At 40.9% G+C, this 16,452-nt stretch overlaps 1 protein-coding gene across 2 annotated transcripts in view; it reads right to left on the bottom strand.

Moving 5' to 3' along the window:
- gfra3 (GDNF family receptor alpha 3) overlaps positions 1 to 16,110 on the bottom strand; it is a 92,336-nt gene extending 76,226 nt beyond the window's left edge. Inside the window, exon 1 of one of the 2 annotated variants that reach the window (XM_080900733.1) lies at positions 15,538 to 16,110. In XM_080900733.1, the coding sequence (XP_080756859.1) occupies positions 15,538 to 15,601 (64 nt within the window). In that variant the 5' untranslated portion in view covers positions 15,602 to 16,110. The remainder of the gene's footprint in view (positions 1 to 15,537) is intronic. The other variant, XM_080900734.1, reaches the window with a different exon arrangement.
- Positions 16,111 to 16,452: the final 342 nt, after the last annotated feature.

The following is a 16,452-nucleotide window of genomic DNA, read 5'->3' as shown; positions in this document are numbered from 1 at the left end:
AATGTTAATATGATAACCTAGATCAGATCTCTAATCCCCCCAAAAAATGGCAGATGAGCTTGGGTAAAAGACCCAACGTTGAGGCACACCATGATGTGCGCTGCTGGTAAAGTTTCCGGGCTGCCTTTCCTCATAACAACCATCCCTCAAGATTCTCACCATGTAAAGCAAAGCATTGTCAGGGACTACAACATCTAGTCCTTTTCCTGAATGTGGATGTAGGCTTCCTCACATCCTTCGGTCTCTTCACTTAATCCCAGACACACTCAATGATGTTGAAATCAGGGCTGTGTGGGAGCCAAACCATCACTTCCAGTACTTCTTTATGCTGAAGATAGTTCTTAATGACTTTGGCTGTGTGTTTGGGGTCGTACATTTGGGACCAATAAACAATCATTTATATTTGTGAAAGCTTTCTTTGTTTACAGCATTTTTTCACACCTGCCTAAAAATTTTGCACAGTGCTGTATATATATAGAGATTTTTTTTTCCTTTTGAAAAAATGGTCCGTTGACTCACTTTCAAATCATTCTTTTGTATATCAAAATATTAGTTAAAACCCTGAAATTGTTAACGAATTGATTTGGTACAGGTGCAACAAACAAATACGAATTATTTTTCCTCATATTTGCTAGTTAAAATATGAGGGGAAATCCTTCAAGCCCTCCTACAAAAAAAACAATACGCATTTCACATTGGAAAAGACAGCTACTGGCAATTTCTGAATTGTATGTAGTTATATTTCACAATGATGCAAAATAAAGCATGTAGAATACTTTTCAACATTAATTTCTTAGTAACATAAATAAAGAAAAAGCTATTTTCATTCAACTTCAATGCTGGATTAAGGATATAGGATAAATTGCATAACAAGAAAAATATTAATAGATTGTCAAATCCAAATAAAACTAAATTCTGGACTTTCTACATGGCACTCTAATTAGAAAATAGAAAATAATTGTTATTAAATATGTGCAGATTTTTCGCTTTCAAGCACTAGGATATCTCAAATCATCAAATCAAATTTTTAGAAGATTTTTTGTTAAACCTCCATTTGGCATAAAAAATTAGTGTTCAAAGTCTGGATACACGACTACCATACTACGTGAAGTAACTGCTGAAAATCTACTAGTGAATGCAGCATTACAGACAGTCTGTACTGCAAAAATCAAACCAACCAACCAGCTGATCTACACCACGGCAAGAGTAGTCGTTGACATGGTTGGCTACAGGATGAACAGCCACAAAGAGCAGGACCCTCCATGGAGAAGAAGACTAGAGGCCAAGAGCAAAACAGCATGGGGGGAAGTTAGCCAACAATCAGAAATGCAGAAAGGTGTGATGAATGGGTGCCCTATTAACCCGCTCAGTTTTCTGCCATTTTCCGTCAGAACTGTGTCATTCCTCTGTCTATGTGCAATCTCACTGAGGAGCTTAGCTCATGTTTTCACTCCAACTGCCACACTGTGGCTCCGCTGAAAACCAGGAGGCCTGAAACTAAATCTGAACCCTGGCTGTCAGACACGAGTGCCGCAGAGCTGAGTGCAAGTACAAAAAGGACAATCTGCAGGTGTCACTTCAAAGGGATTGCTGAAATCATTATCAGCAACCAGTGAAAGATGGCAAAAGAAAATAGTTATCTGCTATTATTCTGTCAAACTGTGACAAACCTCACGTTTTATTTAAGACGAATGCCTCACGGAGAGTTTGCATTGAATCCTCTCCTGCTGTTTGTGAAAGCTTCTCTTTTTTTATTGGTGAAGTCATTTCCACAAAGACTCAGATCATCTGCTGATGACCCCTCAGTGTCTGTCCCCTGTCCTGTTGTTATCAACAAGTTTAAGCCTGTGACTTCGTTCTCTTTACAGGAGATTGATGATCACTTGAAACCATTCGGTTCATTAAATGATGCTGTACCTTCTTATCTATTTAAAGAGGTGTTTCCCACTGTAGGGCCGTCTGTTCTAGCAGTGGTCAATAGCAGTCTGCCTTTTTGGAATAACATTCTAGAGGTTTTCCACTCTGGTTTCAGAACTTAATACAGCACTGAAACCGCTCTTTTACGAGTTTTAACAACTGCTACTGACTCTGGCGATTGTGTTGTTCTTAACCTTTTAAATTTAACTGTTGCATTTGACACAGTGGATCTTGAAATTTTACTCTCTTGTTGGGACCAGATCATTATTATCAGGAAGTCCTAAAAACTCCCTGAAAAGCCTTCAGCTAATCCAAAATGCTGCAGCAAGAGTCCTGACAGGGACTAGAAAGAGAGAGCAGATTTCTCCTGTTTTGGCTTCCTGTTAAATCCAGAATTCAAAATCCTGCTCCTCACATACAAGGTCTTAAATAATCAGGCCCCATCTTATCTTAATGACCTTGTAGTACCATATCACCCTATTAGAGCACTTCGCTCTCGCTCTGCAGGCCTACTTGTTGTTCCTAGAGTATTTAAAAGTAGAATGGGAGGCAGAGCCTTCAGTTTTCAGGCCCCTCTTCTGTGGAACCAGCTTCCAGTTTGGATTCAGGAGACAGACACTATCTCTACTTTCAAGATTAGGCTTCAAACTTTCCTTTTTGCTAAAGCATATAGTTAGGGCTGGACCAGGTGACCCTGAATCCTCCCTTAGTTATGCTGCAATAGGTGTAGGCTGCCGGGGGATTCCCATGATGCACTGGGTGTTTCTTCTTCACTCACTATGTATTAACAGACCTCTCTGCATTGAATCATATCTGTTATTAACCTCTGTCTCTCTTCCACAGCATGTCTTTATCCTGTCTTCCTTCTCTCACCCCAACCAATCACAGCAGATGGCCCCGCCCCTCCCTGAGCCTGGTTCTGCTGGAGGTTTCTTCCTGTTAAAAGGGAGTTTTTCCTTCCCACTGTCGCCAAAGTGCTGCTCATAGGGGGTCATATGATTGTTGGGTTTTTGTTGGGCTGTATAAATAAAACTGAATTGAATTGAACCAGTGCATGAACATCAAGGGCATAGCCCTGGAGTTATTTAGATTCGACTTAGCAGATTGAACTTTCTGTGGTCGCCTTGGTGACTACAAATACTCCTCCACTCCTTTTCAGGGCTCAGTTTGATTATTTTCATGAACCCAGATTTTTGTCCTTCTTAAAAAGAATGAAGCATATTCTGCTAGATTGCTGCTCAAGTGTCTTGAAAACATAAAGGCCTGGATGGCTCTCAACTTTTTAAATTTTAATGAGAAAAAGTCAGAAGTGATGGTGTTTGGTGATAACACTCAACCTGGGTTCCTTTGTTCAGTACGTAGAGTCGACTGTCACAAACCTTGGGGACGGTGGAGCGTAAAGCTCCTGGTGATCTGAGATGGAATGAGCCTTTATGAGGTGTTTTGACAGTTCAGTAAAGTCTTGCTAAGTGTTCTGAACATCAACTACTGGTCAAATCTTTAACTGCTAGTGGGGGGGGGGGGGGCTGTGTGTGTTAGATTTGTATTGTTGATTGTCATTTATGCTTAGAAATATTTACTTATATATGCTTAGAGTTTTGTAATTAGTTGTAGATTGGTAGAGGTTTTGATCCTTGATAGTCTGCAAACTTTGTGTGTATTAGACAGCACTTTGGGAGCATGAGAGGTCATACCGTGTCTTATTAGTTTATGGTAGGATTAACGTAGTTGCGTCTGTTCTAGTCTAAGTGCTCTTTGTTTAGATGAACTGCAGGACTTCCTCACTGTGTTATCTAGGATGAACCATCTAGGGTGAGGGGGAGGCTACCCTCTTCCTGACCAAGGATGTTTGACCCTTTGATCAGCACCACACACACACACACACACACACACACACACAGGCAAGGTACTCTTTGTGTGTATGTAGACGTCATATGTTAATGAACTTATGCATATTCATGTAACCTCAATAAAAGAACAGTGGTACGGGAGAACGGACGAGAGCTACTGGGGTCAAGCGAAGGGATGGCGCTCTGTCCAGTCTCTCCCGTGCACGAGTAACATGAAGAACTTTGCCTACTTGTGTCTTGCTTAGCAGTGTAATTATATTGTCTTCAACGTTCCAGCGGATGGGTTCAAGCTACAAACCTATCATTAATTGGTCCTTCGATGCCGGAGCCCTGGAATCGCATTCACCGAGGGGAGGAGAGGCACGCTGAAAGACTGACGTCAGCCAGGAAGTTCCTGTGGATTCGCTGTATGTCTTTTCTCCTCGATGAATGGCGATTGGCGGGATTCGAGGCTGATATTACACGCTAAGCAACACCGAGTAAGTTTAGAGTCCAACTCTATAACTGTACGTCTTCGCCGCTCAGTGGGGCGTTGTCCGTGGCCGCTCAGTGGGGCTAAAATTCGCCGTCTAAGTGGGGCGATGTACAAAGCCGCTCAGTGGGGTTTTTTGTACAGAAGCATTAAGTCGCAGAGTTGCGCAGTTCGAACTTTTTTTGGTTCGCCGTCTTAGTGGGGCGAAATACAGACCGCTGTGTGGGGTACTGTAGTGAGTTCTCCACCGCTCAGTGGGGTGTTGAGAAGTTCCGCGGGGTCCAGATTGTGCTGGACAGTAGGCCTATTTTGTGTTGTTGTCATTGTCGTCGTTGTTGTTGTTGTTGTTCTGTGTGAGTGTGTGCGGAGCAGAACATGTGGTCTGTGACACCGACTGTTGTTGTTATCATGGGTTTCTAAGCAACCAAGAGTGAGTCGGAGGGAGACAGACGTTTGTGCTGGACTTTGCTCCTGGCAGCACAAAGTATTTATGTAATAAAGAGAGAGAGAGCGACGGCTCCACAGCTGCGCGGGTTCACGCGAGCGCGGTCACGCGGGTTTCACGCGGACCTGAGCCGTGCGGTTAATCGCAGGCTTATAAATGGAAGAGATTCAAATGTTAGAAGTTTTCAGAAAACACACCAGCCTTGAAGAGCGTGTGGAGAAGGCCAGCCCACATCAGCAGCTATGCTCCGGTGGGTGGCTGTCCCCCCACCCCTTGCTGACACAAAATGTTAACTCTTCAGCCTGTGTGCCAGACCATAGACGTAATTGAGGTGGATAGTTGTTAAAAGTAATCTACATTACGCTTGTGGTTGCTTAAATTCAGTACAATGACATATGAGGTGAAGTGTTATAGATAAATATTTAAGCTAATGAAGTGCATAGAGGCACTTGACCTGTGTGGAAGACTGTCGTCTTATTATGAGCCATTGTTGAGATATAGAGCACATCTGTGAAAACAACTAATATGCTCAACCCTGTATGAAACATCTAAAAGTACGTGATGGAGAAGCTGTATTGAATATGAAAGTGTAAGACTTTGCCGCTGTGGGAAGAGCATGCAACTACTGTGTGATGTTGCGTTGCGTTTTTTTCTTTTTCTTCTGAGCTGATGAGCAAGCTACACATTATCAGATCAAGAGCTGTCTGAGAACTACTCTAAGAGAGGGAAACAGCGCTAGGATAACTGTGATAACTGGAGTGTGCAGCGTTTCCATGAGCAGTTTTCCTGCATCTTGACTTGTGTGTAGAGTGTTCATAACATCAGCATCATGTTTTTGTTTATTTGTTTGTTGGGTTGAAAAATAGTTAAATAAACTGGTGATCATATTTACGGATCACCATGGCACATATCATCAGCCATGTGATTTATTTTTGCAGATGACAAAGTGAGTGTGAATGTGTCTGATGTCACAGTGTTTTTGTGCGCTGTGTAAAAGTAATTGCCTTTGATTGTGAGTGAGAGCGGTGATTCTGCAGGTCACCAGCTATTGTAACGAAAAAAAAAGAGTGAAAAAGAAAAATCATAGGAAAAAGGTTTTGTGTTGATCAGCCAAAAACAACTACACTTTCATTTTCTGCTTTTAAGAAAAGACTGTTCACAAAAACACACAGAGAGAGAGAGATGTGTGTTGATTAAGCAGTGATGATAATAATGAAATGTCTTAGTTTGTCACTTTCAGGTGAAAAGCAGACCTGAATCAATTTTCCACATGCAGCAGTCGGAAGAAAGTTATAGTTTAACATCATTGGAAACATGCAGGCCAAGTTTCTGGCTGACTTATTTACAGCGCCATGTGTCTCTCAACCTCACAAGCAAGCAAGCTCTCACCCCTCCCTGAAGACAAGGAATGCAGCTCCAAAGCAATAACATGATAAAGAGACAGCAGCAAGTCCTGAGCAAAGAGTCCCAGCAAAGCAGCAGCAATGTGGACAAACAGCATCAAAGAAGAAGAGCAAACCCATCATCCTGACTGATCGGATGAATGGCACTGTGTTTACAACAAGCTGAATCTTCACTGTGCATGTGAAGAAAACGTTTGAGGAGAACTGAACAGTTGGAGTTTGACATTTGCCACCTGTGGAGTAAAATGGCAAGAAGAGACAGTGGAACACAGGACAAAGCTGAAGGAGAACTGCCGGCTGTGGACTGTTAATGTGGGAGAGGACAAAAGAGTGAGAGGACAACAGAGTGAGAAGACTAGGTGAGAACACAGAGGAATGCTGTTATTTAATGTGGGAAATCAAAATTTGGGTTAGCAAACCTGGGGAAAAGAAAACTGACTGCTTAAGTTGGAAAATTGAGACGGAGTCTGAAACATTGCGAAAATAGAAACATATACAAAATCACATACACACAAGCAGAACATGCATTAACCCTACTAACAATTCCAAACACAAAATGACTCATGAGGACTCATAGCACATTAGTTAAGAAATGATTAAATAATAGCAGAGAAATGTGTAGGAAAGGCACAAACACCCATGCAATGAAAATTAGCTTGTTATCTTTCATCAGTGTTAAAATAGTGTCAATTTAGCAGACACTTGTTATTAAATACTGAATTTATCCAATGCAAAAAATTGACTCTCCAGGTTGCAGGACAACAGTTTAACTTTTGTGGGAAAAAAGATCCTGGTTTGACCAACCAGTGATCAGACAATAAATTTAGTTGTTAAAATGGTAAATTGGGAGAAGCTTCCTGCTTGATTGAGGCAGCACATGTAATTTACTGTATGAGGGAAATTGTCTTTTGTGATACTATTTTGAACATGCTTTTCTGTCGTCCTGTCAACTTAGTGGGTTAATAGCTGATATGCAAATTAGTTGATCGGTTTTAGATTAATGAAAGGTGACTGAATTCTAGCACGAGTGAATGAGATGTGTTGGAGTTTGTTGTGTGTTGAGTGGAGACTCTAAAACACTGAGTTTCCTGTTTTGATGTGCGAGTGAATCCTGTATTTAGATACACAACTCTGAATACGTCAGAACAAACTTCTTTTGTGAAGTGCATGACAGCATGTCACATGTTTTATGATGAAGGGAAAAAGGAAAATTGAATAAAATAGATCTGTGGCTTAAATGAGTGAAGAGCACAGACCTGGTGATTAAACTCATAGCTAATATGACATTAGGATTATGTTGTGTGTTGTGCAGTTGATGGTTGGTTTGGAGTGAATCTAGCTGATGATTCTTCTCCTGTTGTGAAGATGATGAGGAGTTTGTGTCATGACTTAACAAGGCCTTTTTATTTTGATACTTTCACAGTGCACTGAGAGTTTGGTTTGATAATCTCTGTTATTTTTTATTTTTCATTTTTGAACAAGTACTGATTTTTGCTTGTGAATTTCTTTTCTTTGAGCAGATCTGCAAGTCGGGAATTAAAAGCGTTACACGTCGTCAAGAAAATTGTTGCAAGTGAGTTTCTCCACATTTAAAATGGGTTCAGGAGAAAGCCACTTATTTGGGACAATTAGGAAATGAGAGTCCCCCCCAAAAAGGATTCAACGAGGAAATCCAGTCTAAATTATTTTTCTTTTTGAAATAACGTCATTTTGCTGAGCGTGGAAACGAATGCGATGATAATTTCCACAATTAGCAAAAGAAGGAACCACTGAGTGAATGAGTAAGAATTTTAAAATAACTGACTGACTGACTGAACATGATTGTGTGAAGCTAACCCCCACCTGACAAAGGTGCAGATGAACCCATGTGTTTCCTTTTACAGGAGCAGAAAGATGACAGCAACACTCGAGGTTGCATGATGATTTAACCTTTTAAATGCCATTTTCTTTATCAGGTGTGTTATTCATAGGCTTGAGTTGCTCACAGAGATAACTGTGACAAAGTATGCATACGCCTGCGCAAGCGCTAATATTTGCATTTTCTTTTCTTACAGCATGCCAGTTCTTCATGTGAATTGATGATGCAATTTATACCAGGACAACTGGTTGATGTTTTTTCCTACTACAGGATTTCTGGGTTTATGTGTGAGGAAAACTGTGTTTACAGGTTATGAGTGGTGATGCTGTTGCATTGTGTTGATGGGAAAATGTGAAGGTTACTTTGATAATGTGAATAACATGTGTGAAATTTCCTGTGTTGAGAACTGGTGTTACTTCTTTCCACAGTTAGGGATGGCTAACTTTATGGTGTTTTTATGGCACCTCTGGAATGTGGATGGCCGACGCCTGCCCACCAGGATAATCAATGTGTGTTGCTAATGTTTGTTTTTTGAGACTGCATGTACAAGATTCAGCAGAAGCGGACAAGTGACATGAGTAAAACAAATAAGAGATGCGGTGTTATGGAATAGTTAATATGGGCTCATTAGCTGGCCACTTTTGAGCCCATAAATAATATATGAGTGGAGTGACTTTGCTTAAGAGCAGTCACCGATTACATTAATGTTGCCTGAGTACATGGGATGATCCATGTCTGAGGCGACTTATGAAAATAATTGTAGTTTACTGATTTGAGAAAACCTGCACATGACACTTGTCTTGCTGATGTTGAATGCTTCTTGTTCTTATGATACAATTGTTTACAGGTATGAAGTTTGATTTTACTTCCAGATCTTGTTTTCCAGGCCATGATGGTGTGTATGCAGGCTCCTGGGAGAGCCAGGTGTTAAGCAAACTTAATATGCAAAACACACTAACATTTTTATTGCAGGATTATAGGTCCAGGGTGGTGCTGCTCCAGGGGAGGAGATGCCCTGATGTTGCCTGGGATATGATCTAGCTAATCTTTTTCTTTAAGACTGGAATCCAGGTTTGGTGAGTTGACGCATGGGTGTGTCCATGCGTCAAGAGGAGGGGTCCAAGGATTAACATTAAACAATGTTTTTTATTATTGTTGCAGTGATTTGTGTGATTAGCCGTTTTATTTACAAATATTAAACCTATGCAAGTGGTGCACCCATGTTCAGATGAGGCTTTGATGGCCTATAAGTGAAGTTCACTGAACTAAAGAATGTGGTTTGATGATTGTTGACATACTCTCCAAATAGTTTGTCTTCCTAGCAAGGAAATACAGGTGCAGCAGTAATCTCCTGAGAAATCTTCAGAGGCCCAGTGAGAAGCGCATAGCTGACAGGACCAGGCAGTGGTTGAGGTCAAAGGTCAAGCTGGTTGGGGCCCATCATGAGATCAGACCTTGGAGCCACAGCAAGGACCATTTTAACTGCCTGCAAAATAGCGAGAGACCCTCCTGGATTTATCAGAGCCACTGCAAGAGGTCGAGGTCCCAGGAAACCCCGGCACCCTCAAGACAGCACAATAGAGAAATCTCACACTTGGTTGTTTCAGTGGTGAGGGGGGAGTGCTGATTGAGCCCCCGTAGGGTAAGCTCGCACTTCAACCTCCAGCCTCTGATCAACACTAGGGCAACCAAGTGCGAGGCGTGACGGACCTGTGTGCGACCAGGACCCTCTTGGTTACCTTGACTACGACGCTCATCCTTATAGGACCCCAGCTGGTGCCGGAAACAGCTGAACCAGGAGGAAGGCAGAGGAGATGGACACATGACAACTCTCACCTAAGAGAGACAGATCCAGCAGGCCCAAAATCAGGACTATGCATTACGAGAAGGAGTGCCTGAGAGGATCGTCCACAGGATGGGAGCTGAGGCCAGGAGAGAGGCTTCAGGAGGATCAGAGATCATCTTCAGCACAGCAGACATCACACAGAGAGCTGTGCTACTGAGCTTCCAGGAGATCAAGAGGAGACTTCCCACAGCAAGATTTTAAATAAAATGAAAGATTCAATATTGACGCTGAGAAAGACAATTAAGGTGTACGACGTGCCCTGCCTTAAATCTTCAGCAGCGTTGGGATATGAAAACTCGAGGGATGAGGGCTCCATCGACAGCGTAGAAGCAGTTCGAGGATGACATCATGATTCTGTGAAAAGCACAGGAACCAGAAGCTATGGTGGTGATAACAGCAGTTTCCTATGAACATCACCTAACGCTGTGCCACTGTATTGTGCATACGATGACACTCTGAAGGCTGCTGGGATCATAACAGCAGTAAGATGACGGAACCCAGCACCCTTTCCACAGAGAGCTTTTTCTGCAGAGCGTGGACAATGACAGAGTCATAAATATCCCCCTCACAAGACGAAGGTCTGAAGTCAGGTGATGGGGGCTGGTAAGAGGCCATAAAACTGGAGTGCTGAGAGGTCTGCAGCTTGGAAATAGCTGAGACCCATGTTGACGAACAACAAAACTAACTGGTATGTTTGAATGTTTATTCTACATACATTTGGACTCTGGTCCTATGGACAACGAAACAACTAGAAGAGACATTCATGTCGCCCTGCAGAACTCAAACCACTCTGCAGAGAGACATGTGATGTGCACACCTGGAGGAAGCACCACCAAGCTGAGATGTTTTTGAAAATGTTATCTTCTTAGTTTCACTATTAAATTAACAATTTCTTTGTTTGCTCGTAAGATGCAGTTTGCCATGAGATGAGCTCAATGAATGGGATAACTGCTAATACATTTGTTGAACTGTGTACCTTTTCAGTAATTTAGGGTGATTTGACATATGCTGAGTATAAAAATGTTTGCATTGAAACTGTCAGACATGAGGTATTCATACCTGGGAACTTTTCAAGCATAAAGGTCAAAAAGGGGGGAAATGTTAGATTTGTATTGTTGATTGTCATTTATGCTTAGAAATATTTACTTATATATGCTTAGAGTTTTGTAATTAGTTGTAGATTGGTAGAGGTTTTGATCCTTGATAGTCTGCAAACTTTGTGTGTATTAGACAGCACTTTGGGAGCATGAGAGGTCACCGTGTCTTATTGTTTTATGGTAGGATTAACGTAGTTGCGTCTGTTCTAGTCTAAGTGCTCTTTGTTTAGATGAACTGCAGGACTTCCTCACCGTGTTATCTAGGATGAACCATCTAGGGTGAGGGGGAGGCTACCCTCTTCCTGACCAAGGATGTTTGACCCTTTGATCAGCACCACACACACACACACACACACACACACACACACAGGCAAGGTACTCTTTGTGTGTATGTAGACGTCATATGTTAATGAACTTATGCATATTCATGTAACCTCAATAAAAGAACAGTGGTACGGGAGAACGGACGAGAGCTACTGGGGTCAAGCGAAGGGATGGCGCTCTGTCCAGTCTCTCCCGTGCACGAGTAACATGAAGAACTTTGCCTATTTGTGTCTTGCTTAGCAGTGTAATTATATTGTCTTCAACGTTCCAGCGGATGGGTTCAAGCTACAAACCTATCAGTGTGCCTGCCCCTCCATAGTGGTGCTATGTGATGTGACAGCTAAAGGAGGGAAAGAAACTAATGAATGTTTGCTTTGTTTTGTTTTTGTACAGTCCAATAACACAAACTAAGCAACCCAACGAGGCAACAGTAAAGAAACAACTCCCCTGTTTTGCAACGTAAAGTTGGTGTTTTTGTCAATTAAGTCTGGTGAACTGTAGCAGCTTCACTTCCTTGTTAAAAAGAAGCAGATCAAGAAGTGAAAATGTCTTATATACAGTGCTCAAGTCATGATGACTCTTTTAGGTTACTTCGGGGCGCCACAGAAGTACATTGCTTTAGGTTTTGCGCCAGCTGCCACTGCTCTCTGCTCTCTGCTTGGGAAAGTGCCTACTGTCATCTACTGGAGTTAACAAATTGTGTGGATCAAACTCACACATAACTGACTGAAAATAGTTTACCCAGTGAAAGTATTATTATTTAAACCATGTTTTTTTAAGTTTTAAATGTTGATGAGAAAAGGTGATGGTGTGTGGTGATAACAGTCAGACCCCATTTGTTGATCTGGGGTCTCAGTACATGAAGCCAACTGTCACAAACCATGGGGTTAAAGTGGACGCTGAACTTCAGTTTGAGAGTCAGATCATGGCCCTGATTAAATCGAGCTTTTTACAAGTCTTGTCGGTTTTTAAACCTCTTCTTAAAACCCTTCTTCTCCATGGCCTGTAACATCTGTGATAAGTTGATTGTGCTACAGCTCGTGATTTTTAAATATAACCTATGCAAATTAATGAAATCCTTAATTTTTTAAAAATAAAATAACAATAATAATGTATTGTTCCTTACAACACTGAAAATACTACAAAAATATGGAATTATGTAGCAGAGAAAAATGATAAATAGTTGTAAGTAGGTCTTATATTTTAGATTCGTGAAAGTAGCCACACTTTGCTTGGTTGACAGTGCTGTTAGTGACCCTCGGCCTTCTCTCAATGAGCTTGATGATGTAGTCACTTGAAATGGTTTCACTTCACAGGTGTGAAGGTGTCAGGGTTCATTTGTGGAATTTCTTGCCTTCCTAATGAGATTGGGAGCATCAACCCTATTAAGAAGACAACAACACTCCATCGTTACTTTAGGAACTGAAGGTCAGTCAGTCTGGAAAATTGCTGAAACTTTGAATGTGCAGCCGCAAACACCATCAAGTGATATAATGAAACTGGCTCACATGAGGACCGCCCCCGGAAAGGAAGTCCAAGAGTCACAAACATACCTCCAGGCTGTGTAAGGGCTATTTGATCAAGAAGGAGAGTGATGGAGTGCTGCACCAGATGGCCAGACCTCCAAAGTCACCTGACTTAAATCCAACTGAGATAGTTTTGGGATGAGATGGACCACAGAGTGAAGGCAAAAGTACCAACCAGTGCTCAGCATCTCTGGGAACTCCATCGAGACTGCTGGAAAGCCATTTCAGGTGACGACCTCATGAAGCTCATGGAGAAAATGCCAAGAGTGTGCAAAGCAGCAATCAAAGCAAAGGGGGCTGCTACGAAGAATCTAAAATATAAAAGTTATTTCACACTTTTATGTTTGCTGCATAATTCCATATTTGTCCATTCATAGTTTTGATGCCTTCAGTGAGAATCTATAATGATGCCATGAAAGTAAAGAAAAACCATTAAATGAGAAGGTGTGTTCAAACATTTAGTGTATATACGTGTACACTACCAATCACTTCATCCTAAAACAACTGAGATATATTTTCTCTACATAACTCCATCGCTCGCTCATCTTTCCTGCACTAAACTGATTTAAAAAAAACATAACTCGACATAATAACAAGTAATTTTATTTATAATTGATATAAATAAAATAACTTGACATTTCTCATATCTGAAAGGACACCCTCCTCAAATGTGTTTCTAACCCTATAATACCCTCAGTATCATATTTGATACACGAGTTTCTGAGACCTGTTTCATCAGCATGATCAATACTTTCCATCATTTCAAAATTTTATGGACTAAACTCTTTTTTTTTTGTCTAAAATTAACATTGTTGTTAAATAAAAGTTGCCAAAAATACAAAATGTATCAAATGTGATACACAAATTATATAATAAATATATAATAAAAATATATCATACACAACATAATATAGCAACAAAAAATGTGGATTTTGTTATTAAAGGTTAATAAACATCTCAGTTCCAAAAAATCTGAATTTTCAGGCTATTTTTTGATGGGTTGAGTCTTACAGGGATAATATTCCACAAAGATATTCTGATGAATTTTGTGAAAACTTTGTGAAAACAAAAGATTATAACATTACAGAGGTTGACTAAAATCATTATATGTCCACACCATGTGCAAAAGGTTATAAACATTCAGTATTTCCGTTTGATACAGCAGTAATCTAGCACCGCCTACAAATGTAAGATATTCTAAAGCAGCACAAAGCCCTGTTGTTCTGCAGTATCGAGGGGTTAAAAATTCTCCAAGTATTTCCTGATGAGAGCTTCATTTAAAAAAAGTATCCGTATCAGTTTATGCCTTCAAGAAAAAACATACCAGCAGTGTATGTGGGCCCTGTCATACACCCTCCTACTATTAAAAAAAATAAAATGCACACAAACACACATATCTGGGTGCACACACACATATGCGCATTTCTGACATATATATTGACTATATATAACAACTATGTAAACAACAACTATTTAAAACTATGGATTACTATGACAAAAATATGAATAGAAACCACTCATATAGCCAGAAATGCAACTATCCTGCAAAAAATGTTAAGAAATTTTAAAATGTGACTGGAAAGATACACAAACTAAAGCTTCAAATTATTTGTGCATATTGGACCTTCATTCATTGAAGCAGTTCAGCAGAATGCTCAGTTCAGTTTAAGCAGTTTTTATTTATAGAGCCAATTAAAGCATTTTACACTGTGAGGTGAAATTCAACTGAACTCTAACGTCTAACTGAAACTGATTCGTCATCCTGTTACCTTCTAGATGATGTCAGGAATTTCCCACCTTTAGTGTTATCTTACAGCAATTAACTGTTCAAATCTTGTCCCGCTAACAGCCAAATATGGGCTCATTCACACGGAGGTGCTCACAGAAGTTCACATTTTCACAATCTGATGAAACAACAACCAAGTTCTATACAAAAAGCATGATATAGAACGTGTTTAGAAAGCTCTTCTGCACTGTTACCCAGTGAAGACAGGCAGTGTATTTACACCTTTGTTCTATGCAGGCTTCTCCGCTTTCCCTAAACTAAACTACTGTTTAGCTACATGTGATTTTAACTTTACCTACACGCATAGTTTCTGCTGGATGCATTTGTGTAAAATGTAGTTAAATTATTCATTATGTGCTATCTATGGCTTTTTTCATTTTGATAAAAGTATATCACAATATCCAAAGCTAAAGACTAAAGACCAACTTTAAAATCTTACATATATAAGATTTAATATGACACTATAATTTGAACCTCTATATCTCTTATAATATAAATAAATTTCATTCTAATTTGATCCTTATAGGAGTCTGATGTATATCAGTCTGTGGGTTTACGGGTCAATACTGTGACTATCAGGTATTTTTTGCCTTTCAAAACGCCTCTATGAAACTTCAATTTCTTGCTTGAGCTAAGAGAACAGAAACAAAGCCAAAAACTGAGTTTTTTAAGAAAAATAAAAGCGAACTAGTATTGAGGATTAAGTAGTGGGCAGCATCCGCATCCATATTCAGACAGTCTTTCCATCGCTGATGTTCAAAACAATGAAACTGACCAAGCGAACCCAAATCTTCGCATCGAAGTTATGCAAATGCATAATAATCATTAAAACAAAACAACAGAGGCTCGCCGAACCAAAATGTGAGGCTATGAAATGACTTTTCACTCTCCATTCTCTTCTCCATTTCACTTTGGTGACAAAGAGCATCTAGACAAAGACTGTTGTGTTTTTCTTCAGGTGTTTCCCTGAAGAGTTCTCTCTCTTGTGACAATAATTAAACCACTGGACCTACCTGAGAGGTAAAGAACGAGCGCAAATCCGTTCAGAATCATGGTGGTCTTGTTCGGGCCACCCATTGGCGGACGGGGAGGGGGGAATTAAAAAGGAGGATGTGGGACGGGACGCGGTGCGTTCTCGGCTAGTCCGTGGTGCGTTCTCGGCTAGTCCGTGGTGCGTTCTCGGCTAGTCCAACAGCACCGCTCAGTAAGACACACAGCCCGCTGCTACATTTACCGCACTGACACTATCCGTGCGTCCCCTGTTCTCTGCCCTGCGACGAGAAAGTCCTTTAAGTTTCAGTCTCCAGAGAAAAGAAAGGAGAAGCCTCGGAGGAAGGTCTCGGTGCAAAGTACGCGCCAGCGAGAACGCTCCGAGAGGGAGATTGTGACTGCTGTTGTGCCAAAGGTTCGCTTTCACGCAGCTCTGCTCGGAGAATTCAACTGGATGGAGCAAATGTGACTGGGCTACAGCTGTGCACACAGACAGTCATAACGCGGCTTCGTTTGGTCCCGGTGCATTCTGCGATCACAATGCTGACAAACGGCGGATGTTGGGGTTATAAACTGGTGATATCCCTCCTCCTACACCCCCTGAGATCATCATCATCATCATCACCACCACCACCTTTAGGAACTGGCGGATGAAAACAGTCCTTTACTTAGGTCATTGTAAAGAGGGTAGTCACGCTGTAAACTGCTTTTCCTATTTCTGTAACCACCAAACACTGCGCACAGCCTCAACTCACTTTGGCCCAGCGACATTTATTCTCAGTTCTAATTATAAAATCACAAACATGCGCATTTACACTAACATCACTGAAGTAGTCAAATATTCGACCGTTTAATAATTTGGATGCTAGAATATCTACACACCAAAAAAAAAAAAAAAAGACAATTGATGCAACTTTCGACCATAAGAATTAGTTCTG

Source organism: Rhamphochromis sp. 'chilingali', assembly GCF_963969265.1.
Source record: "Rhamphochromis sp. 'chilingali' genome assembly, chromosome: 13".
NCBI lineage: Eukaryota > Metazoa > Chordata > Actinopteri > Cichliformes > Cichlidae > Rhamphochromis > Rhamphochromis sp. 'chilingali'.
This window is presented reverse-complemented; position numbering and strand designations above follow the sequence as displayed.